General features: G+C 49.8%; 1 protein-coding gene and 1 long non-coding RNA gene across 2 annotated transcripts; one reads left to right on the forward strand and one right to left on the reverse strand.

The window, feature by feature from the left end:
• The first annotated feature begins 3158 nt into the window (after positions 1-3158).
• Mc3r (melanocortin 3 receptor) lies at positions 3159-5599 on the forward strand. The gene has a single exon (XM_005074460.4). The coding sequence runs from the start codon at positions 3343-3345 to the stop codon at positions 4318-4320; it is 978 nt and encodes a 325-aa protein (XP_005074517.1). The 5' UTR covers positions 3159-3342; the 3' UTR covers positions 4321-5599.
• A 12002-nt stretch (positions 5600-17601) lies between these two features.
• LOC121134558 lies at positions 17602-19642 on the reverse strand. The gene is made up of 3 exons (XR_005871650.1): positions 19503-19642; positions 19212-19296; positions 17602-18152 (listed from the first exon to the last, which is right to left on the reverse strand). It is a non-coding gene; the product is annotated as an uncharacterized LOC121134558 (long non-coding RNA).
• Between the last annotated feature and the right edge of the window lie 4407 nt (positions 19643-24049).

The raw sequence follows: 24049 nt of genomic DNA on the forward strand, positions 1-24049 counted from the left end.
TTTATCATCCATTCGCATTTCCTTTTAGGTGAATTCCAATTCACACCTTCTACCCAGTTTTTTTTTTCAGCCAGAAATTCTGTTTTCTGTTAGCACAGAAAGATGCTTTGTCTAGGAGAGAAATTTGGAACCCATCCTGGCCTGTCTTCTGGTGTCATTTAACTGTCATCTACATAGTAAACCAGCGGTTGGTTGCCCATCAGCCCAAAGTTTTACTGAGTGTTCTAAATTTTCTTCTACTTGAATTGAAAAGTTTATTTTGGCCACAGTTGGCCGTTGCCAGGGGTAACCAGTGAGCAGTCAGTTAAAGAACATCGGGTGATCGATAACCATCTTTCTTGGCCGCCATTACTGAGAGTCCACAGGGAGGGAAGAATCTAGAGAAATGAGATACTTAAGTTCTGGGTATCAACTTACTACAGTCTGGAGAATTGTCACAGCTCAACAAAAATGGAGGATTCTGACAAAATGCTGCATTCCTGCCTCACACTACTCTGGGTAACTGTGCTTCAGAGATCTAGTGAGGTCCTCAAGCCCACTTGCTACAGATGCCCCTTTCCTCCAGAGTAGTAGTCCCGGAGCCCTCTGCGTCAACCCTGCCAGGTGAAACTCCTCCCCTGAGCTTCCTCTACACCCTTCAGCCCCAGCCTCCACCTCACCAACCTGCACACTGGGTATCAATCACTTCTTCGTAGAAATCAAAACCTACTATATTCCTCAGTCTAGGAAGGTTCTTTGAGCAACCATCCACATTAGAGTCCCTCCCCTTTGCCTCACAAGCTCCTAGACTTCCCTGACGTGTGCCCATCACCCGGTGCTATACTGTACCAGACAGACCCAGCCAGTCAAGTCGGCAGCAGGGTCTGAGAGGAGCAATCCCCGTGTAAAAAAAGAGAAGCTATAACAGTGGCCACGCCTTTTGGGTGTGGTTACAGGTGTGGAAGTGACCAGTTAAAGGGAAAGGATGGGGCGGGGTGGGGGGGTGAGGAGAGACTGAGATCTCGGAGAGCGTCGAGGAAGCAGGGTTGCATCCTTGGAGCAGAAATGGCGCAACAGTCACTTGCTGTTTTCTATGTAAGCTCTTCCACCAATAAAACTCTTTCATACTGTGTCTGGTGAATCCTTAATCTCCACACCTTCAAGAAGCTCTGAAGAGCGTGGAATACCGTAGAGAAAAGTCCCTGCAGAGAGGAAGAATCATCGAGTTCGGCGGATTCATTGGTGTCCAGTGTTTTGTTTGGTTTGGAGCACCAGAGATTGACCCCAGGGCTCCTTGCGTATTAGGCATGGGCTCTACCACTGAGCTCTATCCCCAGGCTTCATTTTAGTTTTTAATTTTGATGTGGGGGGCCACACTAAGTTGCCCAGGTTAGCCTTGAACTCACTCTGTAGCTCAAGCAGGACCTGAACTCAAAACACTCCCTCCTCAGCTTCCTGGTGCCAAAACAAAGCACAGTTCCCACCTCAAAGGGAGCAAGAGGTAGTTTATTCTGGAGCCAAATATAAGTGACCACAGCTGGTGAACACAGATTCAGCCTGCCCCAAGTAACTGACTCCAGTGTGTAGATGTTTTACTGAAGTTTTTATAGATACAAAATAAACTAAAGTAATAAGTGCAGGTATATATCAGTGGGGATGGTTTGTAGGCAGGTTACAGCAGAGTGGGGGATTTCTTGCTCTAGGTTTCCCATGCAGTGTGACAAGCTGCTTCACTTTGGAGTGTGGAAACTAGTGCTCTGCTAAGTTAATTCATTCCCAATGTTCCTCGTGCTAGGAGATAGCCTCGGGGCATGGCAGCACACGCAGAGTTGGGCATTAAATCGCTATTACATGTGTTCTAAATAAAGCCAAAGAGAAGCTCGGAGATATGGCTCAGTATGCCTGCCTAGCACGCCCATGGTTCAGTCTCCAGCAACCACAAACACAGGGTGTGGTGGCACGTGCCGAAAACCTCTGCAGTCAGGAAACAAAGGCAGGAGGATCAGAAGTTCACATTTATCCTTGGCCATATTGTGAGTTCAAAGCCAGCCTGGCAGACACAAGAACCTGTCTCCAAAAAAAATATAGTCGCCCGAGAAAATTTGGCCATGAATCTGCACGTTTCAACTCTTCACAAACAGAAAATGTCTGCTCACACCAGCCTACCTATGTCACAACCAGGCCCAGATGTTGATGTCACTTCGAAAGTAGCAGAGACCAACCCCCCCACCCAAGCTTCAGAAATCATACCCTGGCCAATCAGTAGCCATCAACATTGGAGCAAGACACTCCCCTTGCATAGCAGAAAAGAATGGTTGATATGTTTTAGTAATAAGCTGTTTTTAAATTAAGGCATGCACATTGTATCTTAGACAAACGACATTGCCCATTTTATGAGCTATTAGTGCAGATGTGGTTTTTGTGTGTTCTTGGAAATAAACAAAAATCAGTGCGACTCGAATCGTTGTGTTACTTGCTTAGCTGTGGAATTCCTGAGTGAAGCCTGCTACATTGCCAATGTGCCTGTGCTCTGCTCTGATTTCTTGCTTTCCATCCCAGACTCTGGTTGGGGTGAGGGGGAAAGGGGCCGGGCCAGCACCTCTCTTGCTTGCTTCTGTATTCCTTACACCCAGTGCAGACCTGACACATAGCGATTTTATTTTTAGAAGATCAAACCAACCCACAAAGGCACTCGTGGATGAGTGATTGTGGCCCCCTCTTTACCTGCCAGATCAGAACTATTCCTGCAGGATCGCGGGTGAGCAGTCCGGCCTACAGAGGGCGCCAGTCTGCTTCCATATCTCCCCAGTGGAACCCAGAGCCTGGACCTGCTGTCAGTCAGACCGTGCCAGCTGCTCAGTGGTCATTTTGCTGCGCTGGCGATGAAGTAGGAGTTCCGATGCATAAAATCTGAGTGCTCTCCCTTCTCTCAAGTCCCACATCCCCTACCTCGCCATGAGTAGAGCTGTAACTGTAGCAACCGGCGTCGGGTGGGGATGTGAGAGGAGCCCAGGAGAGAGAGAGGGTCGGAGCGACAGGGGATGAGGCAGGCTGATCAGAGTCTGCACTGATTGTTGGAGACCCAGGGAAACTTCAACGTCTCCAACTCTCTCTCTCTCTCTCTCTCTCTCTCTCTCTCTCTCTCTCTCTCTCTCTCTCTCTCTCTCTCCCTCTTTCTCTCTCTCTGTCTCTCTCTCTCTGTCTCTCTCTCTCTGTCTCTCTCTCTCTCTCTCTCTCTCTCCTTCTGTCTCTATAACTAAACTGGTCAGCATCCACAAGAGAAACACCTAGAAAGAGAGGGTTTTCCAGCAGTTTGCTCAGGACCCTCAGGAGCCACAGCTGGGACTCACCCCTCTGTGAACCATGAACTCTTCCTGCTGCCTGTTCTCTGCTTCTCCGATGCTGCCTAACCTCTCAGAGCACCCTGCAGTCCCCTCTGCCAGCAACCGGAGCAGCAGTAGTGGCGAGTTCTGCGAACAGGTCTTCATCAAGCCCGAGGTCTTCCTGGCGCTGGGCATCGTCAGCCTGATGGAAAACATCCTGGTAATCCTGGCTGTGGTCAGGAACGGCAACCTGCACTCCCCCATGTACTTCTTTCTCTGCAGCCTGGCTGCAGCCGACATGCTGGTGAGCGTGTCCAACTCCCTGGAGACCATCATGATCTCCATCATCAACAGCGACTTCCTGACCTTGGAGGACCAGTTCATCCAGCACATGGACAACATCTTCGACTCCATGATCTGCATCTCCCTGGTGGCCTCCATCTGCAACCTCCTGGCCATCGCCGTGGACAGGTACGTCACCATCTTCTACGCCCTCCGCTACCACAGCATCATGACGGTGAGGAAGGCCCTCGCCCTGATCGTGGCCATCTGGGTTTGCTGCGGCATCTGCGGTGTGATGTTCATCATCTACTCCGAGAGCAAGATGGTCATCGTGTGCCTCATCACTATGTTCCTCGCCATGGTGCTCCTCATGGGCACCCTCTACACCCACATGTTCCTCTTTGCCAGGCTGCATGTCCAGCGCATCGCTGCGCTGCCCCCGGCTCATGGGGTGGCCCCGCAGCAGCACTCGTGCATGAAGGGGGCTGTCACCATCACCATCCTGCTGGGGGTGTTCATCTTCTGCTGGGCGCCTTTCTTCCTCCACCTGGTCCTCATCATCACCTGCCCCACCAACCCCTACTGCATCTGCTACACGGCCCATTTCAACACCTACCTGGTCCTCATCATGTGCAACTCTGTCATTGACCCCCTTATCTACGCCTTCCGTAGCCTGGAGCTGCGCAACACGTTCAAGGAGATTCTCTGCGGCTGCAATGGCATGAACTTGGGCTAGGGTACCGGTGGAGGTGCTCTGTATCCAGCCAAGGAGCTTAGAGACAAAAAAGAACACTCAGAAGAGACATAAAGAGCGTTAGCGGCCGGCCGTGACTGAGCTTGGCTTTTGTATTTTTTGCAAAGCTGGTGGTCCTTCGCAAAGGGCAGATGGAGTAGAATGGGCTCTCTGTGAGGATCTGCATGTGGGTAAGTCTGATCTTCCACACCGTCTCTGGAAGAATCAGGGAAGGCTGCACTTGGTGTGTTCATTGCTGGGCACCCAGGGCTTGTGATCTCTGCCTGCCTGTCTGCTTTGTACCAGTAACTCTGTGCTTCAAGCCAACCAGATGGAGGGCTCTGGTGAACAGAACCAGTGCAAGCAAACCTGCTCACAGCTACCACCTCCGGCTGTCTGCTACGTGGAGGGCTTTGTACACATTCAGAGAGAGACTGAGTTTCCATTTGCGTGGCTACAATGTGTAAAAACAGCATAAGGTTCTCGTTTCTCCCTTCCAGCACCGGCATCCATCCCAGTCTCTCCCTACCCCTGCAAAAAGAAAGTAACATGGGGATGTGACCCCCTTCTTTCTGTGCCATTGTCAGGGTTGTTGCTATTATTGGGGTTTCATTCATTCCATCTAAGCTTCAAAACCTAGTAAATCAAAATGCTATGGGCAGTGAGAGGTCCTTGTATCCTTGGACTTTGCTACCTGGTCATTTTAAGGTAGATGTTGCAAAAAAAACAAACAAAACTGTCTTTCTACTGTTGCTTCTCTGCCTACAGGAGGGTGTGCATTTCACTAGAAACCACTTTGCTGTCACTGATGATGGCTTGAGCAGCTGGGTCTGCCTCCAAATCCCTTCCTTCCTTACTCCCAAACTCCTCTCTCCGCTCCTGGTGACTGTGTGTCTATCAAGAGGCTATCTCTGTATTATCTGTGACTGTGGCTGTGTTTTGGCTGTTCCTTCTTATGATAGACATGATGTTAAAGTCAAGTGACCCTGTTGGCAACATCTGTACCTTGTCAAGTAAAGCAGTCACTCCCACCACCACAGGGCAAGGATTCACAGGCGCTGTGCATATCACTCTGTGCTGCTGGCAACTGTGGATCCCTTCTTGCCCTAAACAAGTTCAGCTAGCACCTTCTCCTCTGTGTGTGCTTTCCTGTTCTTGAATGTATGGGGTTAAGGGACCATGCTTGAATTGTTCCTGCTAACGTGATAATAAGCATCATTTGTTTCTTGCTTGGATCGTGATGCTGGGGGATAATAAAAACTTCTGCTTCTGTGCCCACTAAGCACGTGTGATGTTGCGGTGCAGCCATGGCCCTGGGTCATACGGCGCCTCCCACACATGGACACGGTACAGGATCTAAGTGCACGGAATTAAAATGGCACTGAGGGCTGGGGAGATGGATCATGGCTGCTCTTGGCCGAGCACTCACACGGTGGCTCACAAACATCTGTAGCTCCAGCCCCAGATCCGGCACTCTCTCCTCACCTCTGAGGGCACTGCACGCACTCAGAAAACAGACCCGTACACATAAGATAAAAATGAATGAATCTTAAAAGTAGCGTTAGTGAGAAAGGTAGCGTTTCTTGGTTCATCTCCTTTTAGTCAAACCGCAAAACTCTCCTGTTTAGTTTGACAAATCACCCATCTTGTGGCCACTGTCAGTTCTCAGTTTTACCTGAAACACTAAGTAAAAGGAATTACTCAGGAAGCAAATACAGAAAAGGGAAAGTTGAAACTATAGGACCAGCTACAGGAATGGCAATGCACTTGCTCTGTTTACACAGGATAAAAATCCCCACCTTCTCCTGTTTTGGGATCATTTTTCACCTTGTTTCATCTTTGCCTGTCAGCAAACCTTTAAGTGGCATCATTTTGGGTGTGAACACATGCTTTAGAGCACAGTGAGGGTGTGGGGTGAGTCCAGCCGTGGTGTGTCCTATCTGCAGCTGACATCTGTTGACATGTTGCTGTCGGTGGATTTCCACAGCCACATGGGTCCTAGTTCTCACTGTGAGCATCAGTTTTAGGGTGTATGTTCAGACAAGAGCACCCCCCAAGAGTCACCCAGCCTCTTCCACAGGTGTACACTGCTTCTGTAGGTCTAATGGAGTCCTGAGAGAGGATTCTGCTATGTCTGACTCCCCGGGATTTGGCTGCTGGTCAGAGAACCACATCCTCAGACAAGTGGGTACGGGAGACTTTCAAACAAGCCTGGTGCGGGTCTTCATGGAGTGCTGAGCTCTGCCAGGAGCTGAGAAAGAGCTATCTAGACACTTACTGCTCGGACCCTTACAACAGCCTATGAGGCAGACACTGCAACTGTCTGTGAGATCTCTGAAACTCAGGTTAGAGGGACTCCTGGGGGAACTCAGCTAACAAGTGCAGGCAGAGAGAGTCTGCCTCGGGCTCTGCAGCCCTCATGCCCTCATCAACCCTGCTGTGGTTTCAGTGTGAAATGTCTCCCGTGGCTCATGTGTTTAGACACTTGAACCCCCGGTTGGTAGTTGCTGTTCTGGAAGGTTATCTTAACACTGAGTGTTTCAAACTAGGGCCCAGCTGGATGAAGTAATTTGGAAGCCCGGCCCCAACTCCTGTCTGTTATTTGCTTCCTGACTGTGGAAGACAAGTGGCTAGCTACCTCAGACGCCTGCCACAATGACTCTCCCACCATGGTGGACTCTATAACCTCTAACCGTGGGGTAAAACAACCCCATCCCTCGTGTTGCTTTTTGTCAGGCATCTGGTCACAAACATGAGAAAAGTAACTAAGTGTGAGCCACAGTGTCCTCCTCAGGGAAGCTGGAGGGGTGGCTGGTTAGACCTGAATGACATCGAAGGTGTGTCCTCCCATGGAAGAAGGTTCTAATGCACGTCTCGAGTTTCCAGAAAGATATGTTACGATAAAGGGGCACAACACATTATTTACTTGGTAGAATTTTCCAAAGCTGTACATGGCCCCATGGAGCACAGTAGGAGCAAGCCGGCGTCTATGCAAGCTTCCGTTGACTTCTTTTCCTCGGGAAAACAACATGGAAGTTGGGGTGCTGCTGGCCCCATCTCCTTCTACAGTCCATCTCAGATCTTTATGAGGGAGCCTATGGGATGCTTGGACAAGGGTAGGAAGATGCATTGCCTCCCCACATCCAGAGCATTGACCCGCGGCAGGACTCTGCTAGTCTGCTGCCCAAACCAAGGAAGGTGCTTCTCTCTCTCTCTCTCTCTCTCTCTCTCTCTCTCTCTCTCTCTCTCTCTCTCTCTCTCTCTCTCTCTCTCTCTCTCCTCTGTGTGTGTGTGTGTGTAGTGACGTGTATACTTTTCCATGTGGGGCCACCTTACACAGTAACTGAGGGTGGACTGTGGCCTCACCCTAACATGCATTTACAGTCTTTTCCATTTATCTGTTGAAGCAAAGCTAAAGCCAACAATTTCTAGTGGATGCCATCCAGGAGGAGCCTTGAAGGGAAGGACTACCACACCCTAGTAACTGAGGTACTAGACAACAGATTTCCTTTAATACCAGGGGAGTAAATAGATCCTTCTTCCTCTTCTTCTCCCTCCTCCTCCTCCCTCCCCCCACTGGTTCAGCACTGGGGAGAACTGGCCCCGCCCCTCACCAGCTGCAGCACTGGGAGAATGGGCCACGCCCCTCGCCTGAGTGGTACAGTAGAGCTGACCCTGTTGGCAGGGGTGTGGAGGAGCTGGTCCCTGAAGGTGTGAGAATGGGAGAGGGTCCCCGCTACCTGTCTGTCATTCAGTGGTGTGGTCACGAGAGAGATGACCCCCTCACCCCTTGCCACCGACTAAGGGCAGGAAAGCTGGTCCCGGGGTCACGAGAGTGAGAAGACTGACCTGGGCCCTGCGTCTCACCCAGGCAGCATGGTAGACCTGACCCTGTTGACAGGGGCACAGAAGATCTGAGCCCACCATCACTCATCTGCCACCCAGTGGAGTGGGTGAAGGAGAGATGTGCTCCCCCTCCCCTGCCCCCGGCAGCCTGCGGTAGGTAGACAGGAGAGCTAGCCATGACGTCATGAGAGTGGGACTAGCTGGCCCCAACCCTCACCAGCTGTAGCGCTTGAGAGAACAGGCCCTGTGCCTTGCCAGGGAAAGCGCAACAGAGCCGACCCTGTTGGTGGGGGCACAGGTGAGCTTGCCCCGAGAGAGTTAGGGCAGGAGAACTGGACCTGCCCCTCACCAACTGCAGTACTCAGGAGAGGCGCCCTGCAGCTCGCCTGGGCAAAATAGTAGAGCTGGCCCTGGAGGTGTGAGTGCAGATGAGCTAGACCCAAGGGCATGAGAGCAGAACTGCCCCTCCCCCTGCTGCCTTGGGTGAGCGGGCAGGGGCAGTGCTGAGAGCTCACCAGGGCGGTGGTGATAATGAGGGTAAGCTGGTGGGCTGAGCAGCCACCACCCAGCCCAGAAGCAGGGTTATGAGTTGGCCCACCCCAACATTCACCATATCTATGAACTGCTGGAGCATGTCAAGGGACCAGACATGCAGATCCAAAGCTGCAGGATCTCCATGACACAAGGCAACAAGAGGATGTCCAAGAGGAGTCCCAGTGAGGGCCCCGTATCAACAGTGTAGCAGAAACCAGAGACCTCAAACCAGACCAATGAGTCAGTGCGATGAACACTTGTGAGTAGAGATGCGTGGACTAAAGGGTGTACCCTGACTCACTCTGCCACACTACTGCTTCCACGATGAGATTTTGTTTTATTTTGTGTTTTGGGGGGTTTTATCTTAAAATATTATTTTATTTTGGAGGAGAGTACAAGGGCAGAGGGTGGATAGGAAGGGATGGAATCGGAATGCATGATGTGAAATCCACAAAGAACCAATTTGAAAAAAGAAAAGAAAATGGTCATCAAGCAGGTGACTAATGCTCTAATCCCAGCACTGGGGATGCTCTAATCCCAGCACTGGGGATGCTTTAATCCCAGCACTGGGGATGCTCTAATCCCAGCACTGGGGATGCTCTAATCCCAGCACTGGGGATGCAGAAGCAGGCAGAGTTCTGAATCCCAGTTTAGTCTGAGTTGCATAGTGGGATCCTATCTCAAGCAAGCAAAGTACACATTCAAGTGCAGCCAAGAGAATTTAATCTACTGGGGGTTCTCATGTTGTGGTGAGTATATAGTTATTTCTGCTCACAAGCCAGCCAATTTAGTCAAATGACAAGTTACAAATTAAAGTGTCTCAAGAAATAAACTGGAGAGTAACTGAAGAGGACACCCAAGGTTGACCACTAGTCTTTATACACACACTCACACGCATGCACACACAGACATACACACTCATATACACATGCACACACACTCATACACACAGTCACACACTCATACACACACTCACTCACACACACACACACACACACACACACACACACACACGCACATCTATCTCTGGGAGAGGCATCCTCAAGACATCTAGCCTTGTGACTGGCATGCTACCATTGACCCTGGTTGTTCTTTGGAGCAGCTTCAGGGAAGCTTGGCACTGCATCCCACCAGGGTTTCTCAGTCTCAGCACCACAGAGTCTGGAGCTGTATCCGTCTCTGCATCCTGTGCAAGGCAGGGTGTGGAGCACCAGCTCTGGCCTCTGCTCCCAAGATGCCAGGAGCACCATAGTTATGACATATGACAGTAATGGCTCCAGACACTGCCAAGTGCCCCTGGAGGGCAAGATCGCCCCCAGATTGAGATCCACTGCATGACCCTTTCTCTCGTCTGTTCCTTTCACGGTGATGCCAGATGGAGACTACCTCACACAGGGGTCTAGTTCTGTGCATGCTGTCAGGGTGACATGTGTGAGTTTTAGCCACTGCCCCTGGAAGAGAGTGATTAGATGACCCATTAGTTTAAGAGGCCAGTGGCCTAATGTGGCTGTGTCACTTTGACATAGACATAACAGTACTCAGCCACCTGGGATGCTCAGTAAGGCTCCCCAGACCCTGCAAGCTTTTCTGCCAGGGAACTTGGCCTCTGAATTTGTCTATCAACTCATCTTCCAGGCTCTGAGATAAACTAGGGCTGTCCTGATTGATAAGAGAACTCCAAATTGAACACTGTAAGCAACAGAGAACCCAAAATTCAACAATGTGAGCAACAAGCAGAGAACCACAAATTGTGAGTTTCTGGTCCCCAGACTCAGGCACGTGTTTGAGTCCTGCGTCTCCCACCTGCTGCACGATGATCACTGAAGTCCTCTTGTTGGATAACTACTTTTTGCAGCTATGGTTCGAGGCCAGCTTTAAAGAGAAAGGAAGAGAGGGCAGGGTGTGCCTAATAACTCACAAGGCTCTGCATTCCAGGCCCAGCACAGGAAAAGAGAAGCCAAGTATTTGCTAGACAGGCCTGAGGACTTGAGTTCAACTTTCCAGAACCCAAGTAAAAAAAAGAAAGCTGAGATGGTGGCGTGTGATTATCATCTCCGTGCTGAGGAGAGGTGGACACGAGGCTCCTTGGGGTCTGCCGTCCAGCCAGTCTGACTGAAACAGTGAACCCTGAGGCAGAGAGACCCTGCCACAAAAACCAAAGCTCACAGTGACTGGGGTACAGCAACAGGGATTGACCTCTGGTCTCTATGTTCACCCGCACACGTGCAGACACACACACACACACACACATACAAACAAAGCAAAATAAATGTGAAAACCTGTTGGGCCGCAGCCCCATGGGATCTCTGTGAGTTGCTGGTCAGCCTACAAGTGCAACTTGTTTTCCAGTCCAAGTGCTTCCTGTTTTCTAGTCCTGGCTTACTGCCCTGGCCTTGACATCAACATTCGGCAGGAGGAAAACATGCTCTCTTCTACCTGGAGTTTTTCCACTGTGCTGTAAACCTGTATATAAAGCTCCTCCCTCCTACAAGGGAGAGACCTCTTAGCACTTGCAATGAAGACACACACACACACACACACACACACACATTCTCCTGGCAATAAAGGCAGCAGATGCATTATCTTAGTACAAACAGCTGGACGTCTTGTCTTTCTTTTTCTGATACCTTGGAGTTGCATGTGGTGCGGGTGCTGCAAAAACCTCTGTATAGTAGCTGACACACAGTTGATGCAAAGTTAAGTGCTCATTCTATCTAATACAGGTTGTGAGCAACCCTCTGGACACCCTCCCCTGGTGGCCAGGGTCTCTCAGAATAGAATGTCAACCTTCAACTCATTGGCCGAACTCCAAGGGAGAGGCCAGCGGCTTCTAGCTATGGTCTATTTTATCACCCACTTCTCCCCGTATTTGTCATAGAGGGAGGCAGTGTGTTGCTGGCACTCCAACTCGTGGCTTATTTAGAAAGGCTCATTAAGCGATCTCAGTGGTGTTCCTTTTTCTCTTGTCTATTTATTTATCAAGACAACGTCTCACTGTGTAGGCCTGGCTGCCTGTAATCCACTGTGAGCATCGCGGTGGCCACAAACACGTGGAGATCTGCCCGCCTCTGGAATTAAAGGTGTGTGCCACCGCAACATTACGATTACTACATTTTCATGTATTTATTCATTTATTTTGGGGGACTGGGGGCTTGCTCGTGTGTGAGGCTGAGGCTGGGTAGAAAGACAGGCAAAGGGAAGGAGATATAAGAAGGGAAAATGAACGCTCACCTGTGTGTGGCTGGAGTGTCTCGATGGATAATTTCAGCATAGCTAACAAAAAAAGTTACCGCGTAGATTGTCTGCCTAGAGACCATGGCATATGTGTGGAAGTCAGAGGACAACTTGTAGGACTTGGTTCTCTCCTACTGTGTGGGTCTGGGGGGGGGGGGAATCGAGCTGGGGCCAGAGGCTTGGTAGCAAGCCCCTTTACCTGGTAAGCCACTTCAATACCCCTTTGCTGCGCATTTTTTTCCATGGAAGAGCGGTTAAATACAGAAAAGCTCTGCTGATGTCTCTTCCCTGCGGTGCCGTCCGTTGGCTCCTATCACACCGGGCCTGTGTTTCTTCACCGCTTCCCGCTGAACGTGGGTGGAGAGTGAGGCTGACATTGCACGCTGCTCAGGCCAAAGTGGGCTCCCCAGACAGTGCCCTGAACCCTGCCATGTCCCCAACTTTGCTTTTTATACTCCTGTTTGTTCCACTGACTCCCTAGTGTGGCTGCGTCCTTGGGGGGGGGGGGGGTGGCCATGTCCCAGGGGAACACAAAAGCAATGTCACAGGTGGTCCTTAGGGACAAGTGACTCTGAAGGAGTCCATTCATCGGAAGGGAGCTGCTTGCCTCACCCCTACATAACAGTGGTGCTGAATAATGGAAACTGGGAGCTGGGATTCAGGAGAGGCGGGGACCAAACCACCCAGCTCTGGGCCCCGGGTGATGTTGCTGTCGTTTCTATCAACTGTTTTGTCATTGGCATGCTGTCTTCAGGAATGGCAGAACCAGATGTCACGGGTAGCTTTCAGCACTCATCCTTATCCCTTGCCAACCCAGGGGACACAGACACCCCACCACTGCCTGCCCACCTGCACCAGCCCCAAGGTGCCTGCCCGAGCTATACCTAACCTACCGAAGCCTTCCTCCTCTTGTCCAAAGCATCAGTGCTTTGACCCCAGGCAGCACAGGAGACTCCGCCCCCATAGCTGACTGAACAGGATGAAAGGAGAGGAGTAACACTGTCAAAAATAAAAATTAAAAAGCAAAACCAGAGAGGCCCTCCCTGCTGGGACACTGGTCATCAGACTCTGTGGGGCTCCCAGATGGTGGGAATGAGCCCACCTGTATCATCTGAGGATACAGCCAACATCCATCCTCCAGGAAGGCAGGCCGAGGAGACAGGGAGACTCCTGTTGCTAGCTTTTGAATGCCAGGATCCAGCTGTGCCCGAAGCTAGCATTAATCATACATTTTATGTTAGCAAGCTAGTCAGCGTTGGTCACTCGTAGTCACCAGTATCCCAGTATTTAGAGACAAGTTATACTATTTGTTCAGAGTCCAAAGTCATGGTGGGAGGATGGGGAGGGGTCCAGACAGAGACCAGAGCATTGTGAGCGAGAAGACTGGGGGGGCTCCGCGCACCCCAGCCTTGTTTAGCTTATGGGCCTCATGCACTCGCAGAGCGGATTTGTATGAATAAGTGACCAGAGTAGAGGACACGAGGTGACTTGTGACCTGCTGTCCTCTTATACCAAGAGTGCAAAGAGGGGGAGCACCAGCATCATGCTCTTGAAATGCCCCAGCCCACCTCATGTGATTCTACCCTCCCTGTCTTACATGTCTCTTTTCCCCCTTTTGTCCAAGTTTAAATGTACATTAAAGCCTTTTCTTAGGTCTGTGGAGATGGCTCAGCTGATAAGAGCACTTGATGCTCTTGCAGGAGATCAGAGTTCAGGTCCCTATGTCAGGCAGCTCATAATGGTCCGTGTTACTCTCACGCCATCTTCTGGCCTCCTTGGGTACTACAGAGAATGCTCACACACACACACACACACACACACACACACACATGCACACACATGCATGAATGCACACACGCACACACATCAAAATTTTTTATAAAAGCCTTTTCTTAACAAACTCCCATCACTGACTCAACCACAGGAATTCTCTTCTGTGGCATTTTAAGTCAAGAATGCCAGCTTCAGGTGAGTGGGGCCTCTAAGGGGACCTGAGTTGCTGCAGGCAGCGGAAAGCATCCCTTGGCTTCTGCTGAGATGGGAGAATGTGAGATGAGCACCGGCTCTCGCCTGGCCCACCTGTCTTTGGAAACAAGGTGACTCCCGAGGCACACCGACCGCCCAGCTGTGCAGATGGATCGATGTCATCAGCCCAATCAGGCATGGCGGCAGGTGTGGGAGGCTGACACAGGAAGTCTCTGGGGTCTAGCCGAGGCTGCAAAATGAGAACCTGTCAAACAGGCCACCTGTGTCCTGTGTAGCACAAAGGTCCTAAGGCAGTTAAGATGTGCTCTGACCATGGGCAGCTTGTCTGTGGCATCCTCAGAGAATTCCAGGTTTATAGCTAAGGAAGAAGTTAGGCCCAGATCAAAAGTCACGTGGGCTCTTGGTCTTTAGCACGGTTCAGCATTTGAAGTAGAACACCGTGGCTCATACCTGTGATCCCCGCATCTGGGAGATGGAGGAAGGAAGATTACTGCAAGATGAGGCTATCATAGGCTACGCTGAAACCTTGTCTCATTAAAAACAAGCCAAAGGGCCCCTGGATGTAGCTCAGGTAGAGGACTTGCTTATCATGTACACGTCCTGCGTGATTCCCCAAGCCCCACAAACAAGCACTTAAAAGACAGAGCACACAGAAACATGTTTACTTAAGGTGTGGACTCGCCGCCAGCATTACCAGGATGTTGGGACACTCCCCTCCCCTTCGGTGACCCCAGGGTTGCTGAGAGAACTGTACACAGTCTGCCCTGGGTGCTGATGAAACTGAGGACACACTAAGGTTTGGACAGTATTATCTCTAGAAAGGTAATCTGCACAACAATTTTTATTAGGTATGCGAGAATTCTTGACCCTCAGCCAGCGAAAGACTTCAGCCAGATCCCCTTGCCCTCCCTCGAAAATCCTCCGCCTTTCCACTGCCCGCATCGTCTGCAGAGCTGCATTTCTAGGAGTGAATGCGCATCTCTTGACTAGAGTCCTCACATCAGGGGTCTATGCATTGAGACACACAGTGAGTGGACACGGGGGCCACAGAGGCTGTCTGGGAAAGGGGGAGAGGGAGGAGAGAGGCTTCTGTATGTGCAACAAAAGAAAACTTTCTCTCTCCCCATAAAATCTTCAGTAAAATGCATGCATGAGTGGCTCTTTGAACACCGGATTCAGGCTTTGGGGAAAGGATTCGGACTTCAAAGGTGACCCCCACCACTCCCGGGATGTGCCCAGAGTGTTGGGTCATTTTTGAAAGAAAAGACCTCAGTGAAGAAAATTCCCCCACCAGATGGGCCTCTAGGCAAGTCTGTTTTCTTAGTTGATGATTGATGTGGGAAGGCCCAGATCACAGAGGGTAGCACAATGCTGGTCCAGTTGGTCTGGGCTGTCTAGGAAAGTTACCCGAGCATAGACTAGAGAGACAGGCAGGAAGCATCATTCCTCCGTGGTCGCTTTGCTTTTTAGTTTTTAAAAATTAATTTATTTTTTACATTCCAATCCCAGTTCCCCCTCTTCTCCTCCTGCTCCCTCCACTCTCCCATCTGCTCTTCAGAGAGGGTAAGGCCTCCCCTAGGAAGTCTACTAAGTCTGTCCCATCATCTAGGTGAGGCAGGACCAAGGCACCCTCTCCATCCCCACACCCCTGTGTCTAGGCTGGGCACGCTATCTCTCCATATAGAATGGGTTCCACTAAGTCAGTCTGTGCATTAGAGTTAGGTCTTGTCCCCACTGCCAGTGGCCTCGGATATTGCCCCAGCCCCACTGTTGTCACCTATATTAAGGAGTCTAGTTCAGTCTTGTACAGGTTCCCCATTTGTCAGACCTGAGTCAGTGATCTCTCTCTAGCTCTGGTCAGCTGATCCTGTGGGTTTCCCCATCACTCCAGGGTCTCTTTCAAGTCGCTTCTTGTCACCATTTGTTCATAGCAACTTAGGAGAGATTTACTTTAGCTTCTGTTTTAGGGCTGCAATCTGTGACCATTAGCTTTTCACTTAACGTGATCTAGAACCTCCTAGGAAGAACTGTCCAAATCAGGGAGTCTGTGGGGAGTTACCTTGTTCATGTTAGTTGACGTGGGCAGATCCAGTCTAAAAGTGGGCCTCACCATAGCCTAGGTTTGGATAATGGGCCGTATAAAAGAGGGGAATGCGCGAGGAGCACAAACATGCGTGCATTCGTTCTCTCTCTGCTCCCGATGGGATGTGACTAGCTACTTCAAGCCATTGCTGCCCTGACGTCCCCACAATGACGGGCTGCCACCCAGAATTATAATACAAATAAACCCTTTCTCTCCTAAGCTGCTTAGGTCAAGGTGTTTAATCGCAAATAGAAACAAAACCAGAACAACTCCATATTTGTCGGGGAGTTGTGGCAACAGAGGGGCTCTGTAGCAGCGGGAGTGTGAGGATGCTCTTTTACATCTCAGCAGATCAGGAAGCAGAGAGGGCAGGAAGTGGTACCAGGCCCACACCCTGACAACTCATTTCCTCCAGCTAGGTCCCGCCTCCACGGTTCCAGAACCTTCCAGGACAGCACCGCCATTTAATCCCTCCAGATAGATTAAGAATGGTGTGCAGAGCCTTGATGGGGGAGGTCTTTCTGTATGCTGTGAATATATGTTTCTCTTGCTGGCTGATGAATAGAGCTGGTCCAGCCAATGGACAAGCAGGACAAAGCCAGGCAGGAAGTATAGGTGAGGCTACCAAACCAGGAGAATTCTGGGAAGAGGAACTTGGAGAATCGCTGCCAGGGAGATACCACGTAACTATCAGGAAGATAGGATACCTGGGCATTCTCTGGAAACCAAGACTAAGTAGAGATACATAGGCTAATAGAAATGGGTTAATAATTAAGAGAGAGCTAGCCAGTAAGAAGCCATTGGCCAAACAGTTTATAATTAATATAAGCCTCTGTGTGTTTATTTGACACTAAATGGCAGTGGGACCAGGTGGGAAAGAAACTTAATGTCTACAGAGCCTGCCATAAGGTTTGCAGAGAATCCAACCCAGGCCCTACTTCTCATTGCCTCTCCCAGCATGAGGCAATTTCTCTCTCTTCATCAAGAAACCCTGGCATAATCCTAGCAGCTGGCAAAAGCATCTGGGGAGATCTTCCAAGGACGTGATCCACAGGAGATCCCATTAGTGCATTGCCTCGAACCCATTAGCTCATTTCGCTAATTCTCACTTCCAATTTCACTAAAAGTCACCAGCCACAGGCTGGAGAGAGAGCTCAGTCAGTGAAGTACCTGGTTTTTAAGCAGTAGGACCTAAGTTCGACCCCTGGAGCCATGGGTGTAGTGATGCATGCTTATAACCACATTGCTGGAGAGGTGGGGATGGTAGAGCCTTGTGTTTGCTGGCCAGCCTGGCTAACACACACACACACACACACACACACACACACACACACACACACACACACGTTACCTTATCACATTCAATTCATGCACCTTAGGGTTTCTCAAACATGAGTAAGGGCTGCAACCCCGTGACCTTGCTGAAAGGCAACCTCTGATACACAGGACCAGGCCTGGGACTCTGCATTTCAGCGATGATGCTCCAGGCTGAAGCCCATACTTGGCCCAGCAGGGCCTCCCTCGTCAGAGAGATGAGGGCAAAATGGGACAACTTCTCACAGCTGGAAAATCAATCACAGCGAGGGTGGCTTTCCTTGCAAAGCAATTGTATTGACTGGGTCTCTCTCTTGAAGCCAAAGGAAACGCCCTGAGAAGACCAAGGGGTCACAACTAAATGAAATTGTTTTGAGCTGTTGTTTGGGGGTGACAACCTTCATCATCTTTCCGCAGCCTCTGTCTATGTGGTATCAGCTTGTCTGAGGTAAAGGGAAGCAGGTCAATTACCAGCATCCGAGGTGTGGGCGTGAATCACCAGCAAACAGTCCGTCCTGAGTCATTCATTCCAGATGACTCCATCAGTCATGAAAACTGTCAGAAAACTCCAGAAAGGGTGAAAACAAGCCAGCAGGCAGATGGGGTGGTACAAGAAGGAGAAGTCTGCAAAGGTGAGGCAGTGTGCGCCCAGGAGAAGCCACACCCACCGTCTTTCTCCTAATAAACCCCCAACCCACACACACCTGCCCTTGCCAAAACAGCCCAATGCAGAGATGCACCACTGAAATCCCAGGACGGCGGAGGCAGACACGGATGCAAGCGCAAGGTCATCCTCACCCGCATACCAAGTTTAAGGGCAGTCCTGGCCTTTGTAGATCTGAAAAAATAAAAATAAAGAACCATGCAAACTGTGTGGTGTGTTCTCAAGCCAGTAAAGATAAATGGATAAAACAAACAAATAAAGGAATAAGAGCTCAAGCCACGTGCTGAGGAATAAGAAACAGGGTGCCACATTCAGTTTTTTCTTCAGTCAAATTCTGACAGCTTCAATTTATTTGAGACTGAGTCGAGAGCCTGTCAGTTGGAGAGAGAGATTATTTAAGCTGTCTGCATCTAAGGACTGGGGTGCTGTCACTCAACACTTTCTGAGATCCTGGGATGCCTCCCTCGCCTTTGGCTTCTTCCAGAAGCAGGTCCTGTTCCCCAGTTGCCACTCCTGCTCACCCACTCGACTGACCCCCACCCCACCCGCCCACCCCGCCCGCTCCCATCACCCCGCCCACTCCCATCACCCCGCCCACTCCCATCACCCCGCCCACTCCCATCACCCCGCCCACTCCCATCACCCCGCCCGCTCCCATCACCCCGCCCACTCCCATCACCCCGCCCACTCCCATCACCCCGCCCACCCCGCCCACTCCCATCACCCCGCCCACCCCGCCCGCTCCCATCACCCCGCCCGCTCCCATCACCCCGCCCACTCCCATCACCCCGCCCACTCCCATCACCCCGCCCACTCCATCACTTCCCCCAAGCCTATGCTTGGTTTCCAGCTGGCAGTGCTCTTCCCAAGGTTGTGGAGCCTGACTGTAGGATGCCCTACTTCCGGTCCTCCTGCTCCCTTTCCTTCTCTCCCTCCCTTCTCCTCCCTCTCTCTTTCGCCTGATCCACCCAGATGAGAACAAAAAGCCTCAGCTAAAGCCACCCCTGCCACCAACCCTTCCCCGCCATGGAGGACCGTACTCTCAGAGTGTAGGACAGAATACACCGTTCCTTGAGTTGCCCCTTGTCTGGAATGTGATCCATCAAGGAGAAAAGTAACTGACACAGTACCCAAGGACCCTGCACTCTGCCGGCACACTGGCTTCAGCAGAAGACCGGAGACCCCATCCCAAGCCTTCTACCGTCAAACAGGCACTGGGTCTGTCTGCGTCACCTTCCATTCTCTGAGCCAACTACTGCAGCCGGCGTGTTCTTTGAGTGCTGGGTAAACATGGACCAGTAGAGAGGGAGAGGAAGACCTACAAAAGACAACCGGTGATGCTTTCAAAAGAGATTGGGCATCCAGGCCACAGCCCACTTTTCTCCCACTTTGGACTCTCCTTCCAAACACTCCCCACGGGGCTCTTTTCGGGGGCTCGGTCACGCAAACCACCCTCCCATCCTTTCAGGCTGCAGGGTCCCTCCACTTTCCCAAATAGCTAACAAGTGCATCCATTTTGTTTACCTTGTCATTGGTTTCAGCAAAGAGAATGTGGATTTACTAAAGAAAAGTGAGGAAGAGCTCCAGAGCATTAGGAGGGCTCCAAGGAAAGGAAAAAAAACTACCAGCAACCCATCTCAAAAGGCTGAAATGTCTTTTGAAATGCAAAGCCACAAATGCCCACGCCAGGAAGCGGAGCTTGGCTTTTGAACACTCCAGTTTTCTGACCCTTTGGAACATTTGGGGCTTGCATAAGCTCAATTACCAAGCAGCTTGTTTCTCCTCCCCAGCCTATCCCCTGGTTTCACAATACACTGAGCCAAGCTTCGGCTCCCTGGGCTCCAGCACGCCCCAAAACCAATCAAGGGGCTATCGTCATAGACCAGACAAATACAAGTTCACAGAATCTTAGCACTTAAAACAGTCCTGTGCTGTACTGTAAAAATGAGCTCTCCGCTTTATCAAAGATCAGTTCTGTCTTAAAACCCTCTTCCCACATCCCAGTTCATATGAGTAGGACTGTTGAAGCAAATTAGTACTTTCCTTATAGTCACGCCGTGTTCTAGAAGACTCCTTCCTGTTCATAAGAGCCAAAAGGAAAAAAAAATGATTGCCTACTGACTGGCATAGGAGGAAACAAAATTTTCAAGTCCATAGATGGAGTTTGATTTAACTGTAAAGGAGAGAGAGAGAGAGAAAAACTAGCTGACTGCACTGTGTGACTTCTGTTAAACTGCCCACTTGAGAACAGTGTTTCTCTCCATGCAGTCACCGGCCACTAATACAGACTCTCAGTCAGACTTGGTCATTGCTGAGTGGTCTTCGGTCTCTACCCCACAACACGAGAGGTTGGAAAGAAGGCTCAGTGGCTAAGAGTGATTACTGCTCTTATGGAAGACTCCAGTTCAGTTCCCGATACCCATGCCTAGCAGCTCATAGCCCCCTGTAACTCCATCTGCAGGGGGATTCAAGGGTAGTTGCTCTCACATGCACATACACACATGTACAGAGAGATCTTAGATACCTGTGCCACTGACCACGCCCACTTTGGGCATAGCTAAAGGCCCAAATGAACATGGGAATAAAAGGCTGTGCAGGAGAGGCACACACTTTTTCGGGTTTCCGGTCCGGGCTCAGAAAGCTGTGACTCACCTGGGTTTCCAGTTTCTCTTGTAAGCACCTTCCACAATAAATAGTTACCTATACCCTCATCAATCATGTGATTTATTTTACAGCGACACACACACACACACACACACACACACACTCTTTTAAATAAACCGAGTCTTAAAAAAACAGGTTTCTAATGTGGTTAAACCTCAAGCACAATGCACTAAGTGATTCTCTTTCTTGGAAGTCTCTAGAAAGAATGATCTCATACAGACAGAGAATGGGCCAGTTGTTTCTGGGGCTGGGTGGGAATGGGGGTCAGTGACGAGCAGGCAAAAGGAACCTTTGGAAGTGATAGAAATGCCCTAAAACCGGTTTGTGGTGATGGTGGCGTAACTCAGTAAGGTTATTAAAGATCATTGTTTATACCCTTAAAACTCATGGACTTTGTAGTCATATGGACCAATTACATTGTTTACAAAGGCAAACATTTACAATAGACATGAGATACTTGCTGTCCCAGGGTGTAACAGTTCCTGCCTCACTTCCCGAAACCATCAGGACGTCCAGGATGCCCCAGCCAGACACACAGTGCTGAAAGAGTTTGTTGGTGTCACGGAGGGAAGCTTCAGCTCTGCACAGACCCATCTACGAGGGCGCACACTGAGACAACAGCAAAATGGCCCAGCTCCCCACTGCAGCACCGGCCGGGCTGTGCAAACTTAGCCAGGCTCCAGCATCCAGGGCCCAGACCATAGCTCAGCAGCTCAGTGCCACCACCTCAGTCTGATTCCAGTCCTAGGGCTGGAGGTGGAGCTCGGTAGGAAGGCATTTGGCTAGCGAGCATGAAGCCTTGGTTCGTTCTGCAGTACTGGAGGGGAGTGTAAACGTCTACATGCTTTGTGTGTGTGCACGTGTGCATGCTTGTGTACATGTTTGTGTGTGTGCTTGTGTGCATTTGGTGTGTGTGTGTGTTTCCATTTCTTTTTTTTTTTTTTTTTTTTTTTTTTTGGTTTTACGAGACAGGGTTTCTCTGTAATGTTTTGGAGGCTGTCGGTCCAGCCTGGCCTCGAACTCACAGAGATCCGCCTGCCTCTGCCTCCCGAGTGTTGGGACTAAAGGCGTGCGCCACCATCGCCCGGCTTGTGTTTCCATTTCTATGTCAGACACAATCCCAGGATGTATGTCATTGGTCTCCTCTGTAGGTTAACAGATAATATAAGGTACCCAGTTGACTCTGAATTTCAATGAGCAACCTTTAATTCTTCTGTATAAACATGTCACATGCTTAGATAGGACATATTTACATCAAAAATGCATGTGCAGATCAAAGGTCAACCTCCTGGGGTTGCTTTTCTCCTTCTACCTTTACCTAGTTAGCCAGGCTTACACAACTGGCCTGCATTCTAAAAGCTGACAGAGCCTTGAGAGATACATCAAAAAAACGATCCCTCTCCCACTATCCTATCAGGCACACCCCCTTCCTTCACACTGATAGCCTAAAAGGAACTTCAAAGAAGAAAGAAATTCTATGTTTCATTTTTCCTTATTTCTCTAGAAAAATGTTTCTTTTTTCTTTCAGTGTACCCTTTGTTCAAGAAGTACCTATTGGTAGTGTTATTCACAACATCTGACACATCTATACACTGGGCTTTTTGTGGCATTACATGTAGTTCCAACAACAGCTTTACAAGAGTGGATTTAATCTTCCTGTTGGGCAAAGAAAAACAAGGCTCAGAAAGTCACATGGCCCTCTCAGGACTGGGTGTGTGGCTCTTTGTCAAAGCTCTCACAACACTTGGGTAGATGTGTTCTAACAGGCTACTCTGTGGGATATATTACATATATGATATAATGTATAGGGTATATTACATATACAACATATCATACATAGGACATATTGTGTGGGGTACATATTATACATATATATGACGTGTGGTATTTATTATATAGGACAAATGCATAGGGCATATTACATATATGATATGTTATATATAGGATATGTTATGTCTAGGACACAATGCATCCTACATTGTAAGGGAGCATCTGCACTCCATGTTGTAGGAAGGGATCTTACACACTATAGGATATGTTATATCTAGGACACAATGCATCCTACATTGTAAGGGAGCATCTGCACTCCATGTTGTAGGAAGGGATCTTACACACACACTGTGAGTACCTCAACACATCCACACCGCTAATGACATTGTCCTGAGCTAACTCCCCAGCACAGATGGCGCCTGGAAGAACACGGGACGAGGCCAGCAGATACTAACCAAGTCACCATCCTTGGGAGCATGAAACCAGCTGCACAGAGACTGATGAGGGAGAGGCACAGGAGACAGCAAGGCCAGAGGAAGTAACACAGAGACTCTTAGAGACCTAAGCAGAGTGTCAACATGGAGCTCTGGAATGACAGACTGCCTTTGTCTTCCCCTTCTTGAATGAGCGACTGACTGGGGATTTCTATGGTGTGAGCCTGTTTCCTTCCCAGACACTGGACCTATGAACAAAACACATTTAAAGATTCAGTTCTTGTCTGAATTTGTGGTGACAGATAGCAGGAGCCTTGATGTTACGGTTATGACCCTATAGTGAGGCCAGGATGGTCACAGGCTGGGATGACAATGACCGTGGAGAGAAAAATTATACCTGACGAGGCCTTGGTGGGCATCACTCCATGTCCTTAAAATGCACTAACCTACTTAATTCTATTCTTACTTACATCTCTTTCCCATCCCTAAAGGTGGAAATTGTCTATCATGTCTTTTTACAAATAGGGAAACTGAGGCAACAACTGGTTTAAGCATCCACGCCCCAACAAGCAACCGACCAGTATGATGCTCTTATGGGCTGTGGGTTCTCAAAGTCACCAACAGACTTATTGTATAGTGTGCTGTTGTTTTCAGCAGTAAAGTCACGTGTTTTCAACAGCCTTAGTTAAGAGGCATGATTTGGGTTTTTTGCTTTTTGTCTCAAGTATTTCTTTTTTCCCATAATCTTTTTTTAATTCAGAAACATCTTATTTTACATATAAATCCCAGTTCTCCCTCCCATCCTCCCATGTCCCCCACTGAGCCCTCCCATTCCACTTTTCATCCACTCCCCAAAGAGGGTGAGGCCTTCCATGGGGGATCATCAAAGTCTGTCACATCATTTGGGGCCGGGCCTAGGCCCTCCCCCATGCATCTAGGCTGAGAGAGTATCCCTCTATGTGAAATGGGCTCCCAAAGTCCATTTGTACACTAGGGGTAAATACTGATCCACTACCAGAGGCCCCAGGCCTCCTCACTGACACCCACAGTCAGAGTATCTGGATCAATCCTATGCTGGTTTCCCAGCCATCAGTCTGGGGTCCATGAGCTGCACTTGTTCAGGTCAGCTGTTTCTGTGGGTTTCTCCAGCCTGGTCTTTGCTCATCACTCCTCCACCTCTGTGACTGGATTCCAGGAGTTCAG

Source organism: Mesocricetus auratus, unplaced genomic scaffold (assembly GCF_017639785.1).
Source record: "Mesocricetus auratus isolate SY011 unplaced genomic scaffold, BCM_Maur_2.0 Super-Scaffold_100028, whole genome shotgun sequence".
Classification (NCBI taxonomy): domain Eukaryota; kingdom Metazoa; phylum Chordata; class Mammalia; order Rodentia; family Cricetidae; genus Mesocricetus; species Mesocricetus auratus.

What these genes read in the sequence shown, in the direction of transcription:
- Mc3r (XM_005074460.4), top strand. Translation starts at nt 3,343, where the DNA reads ATGAACTCTTCCTGCTGCCTGTTCTCTGCTTCTCCGATGCTGCCTAAC.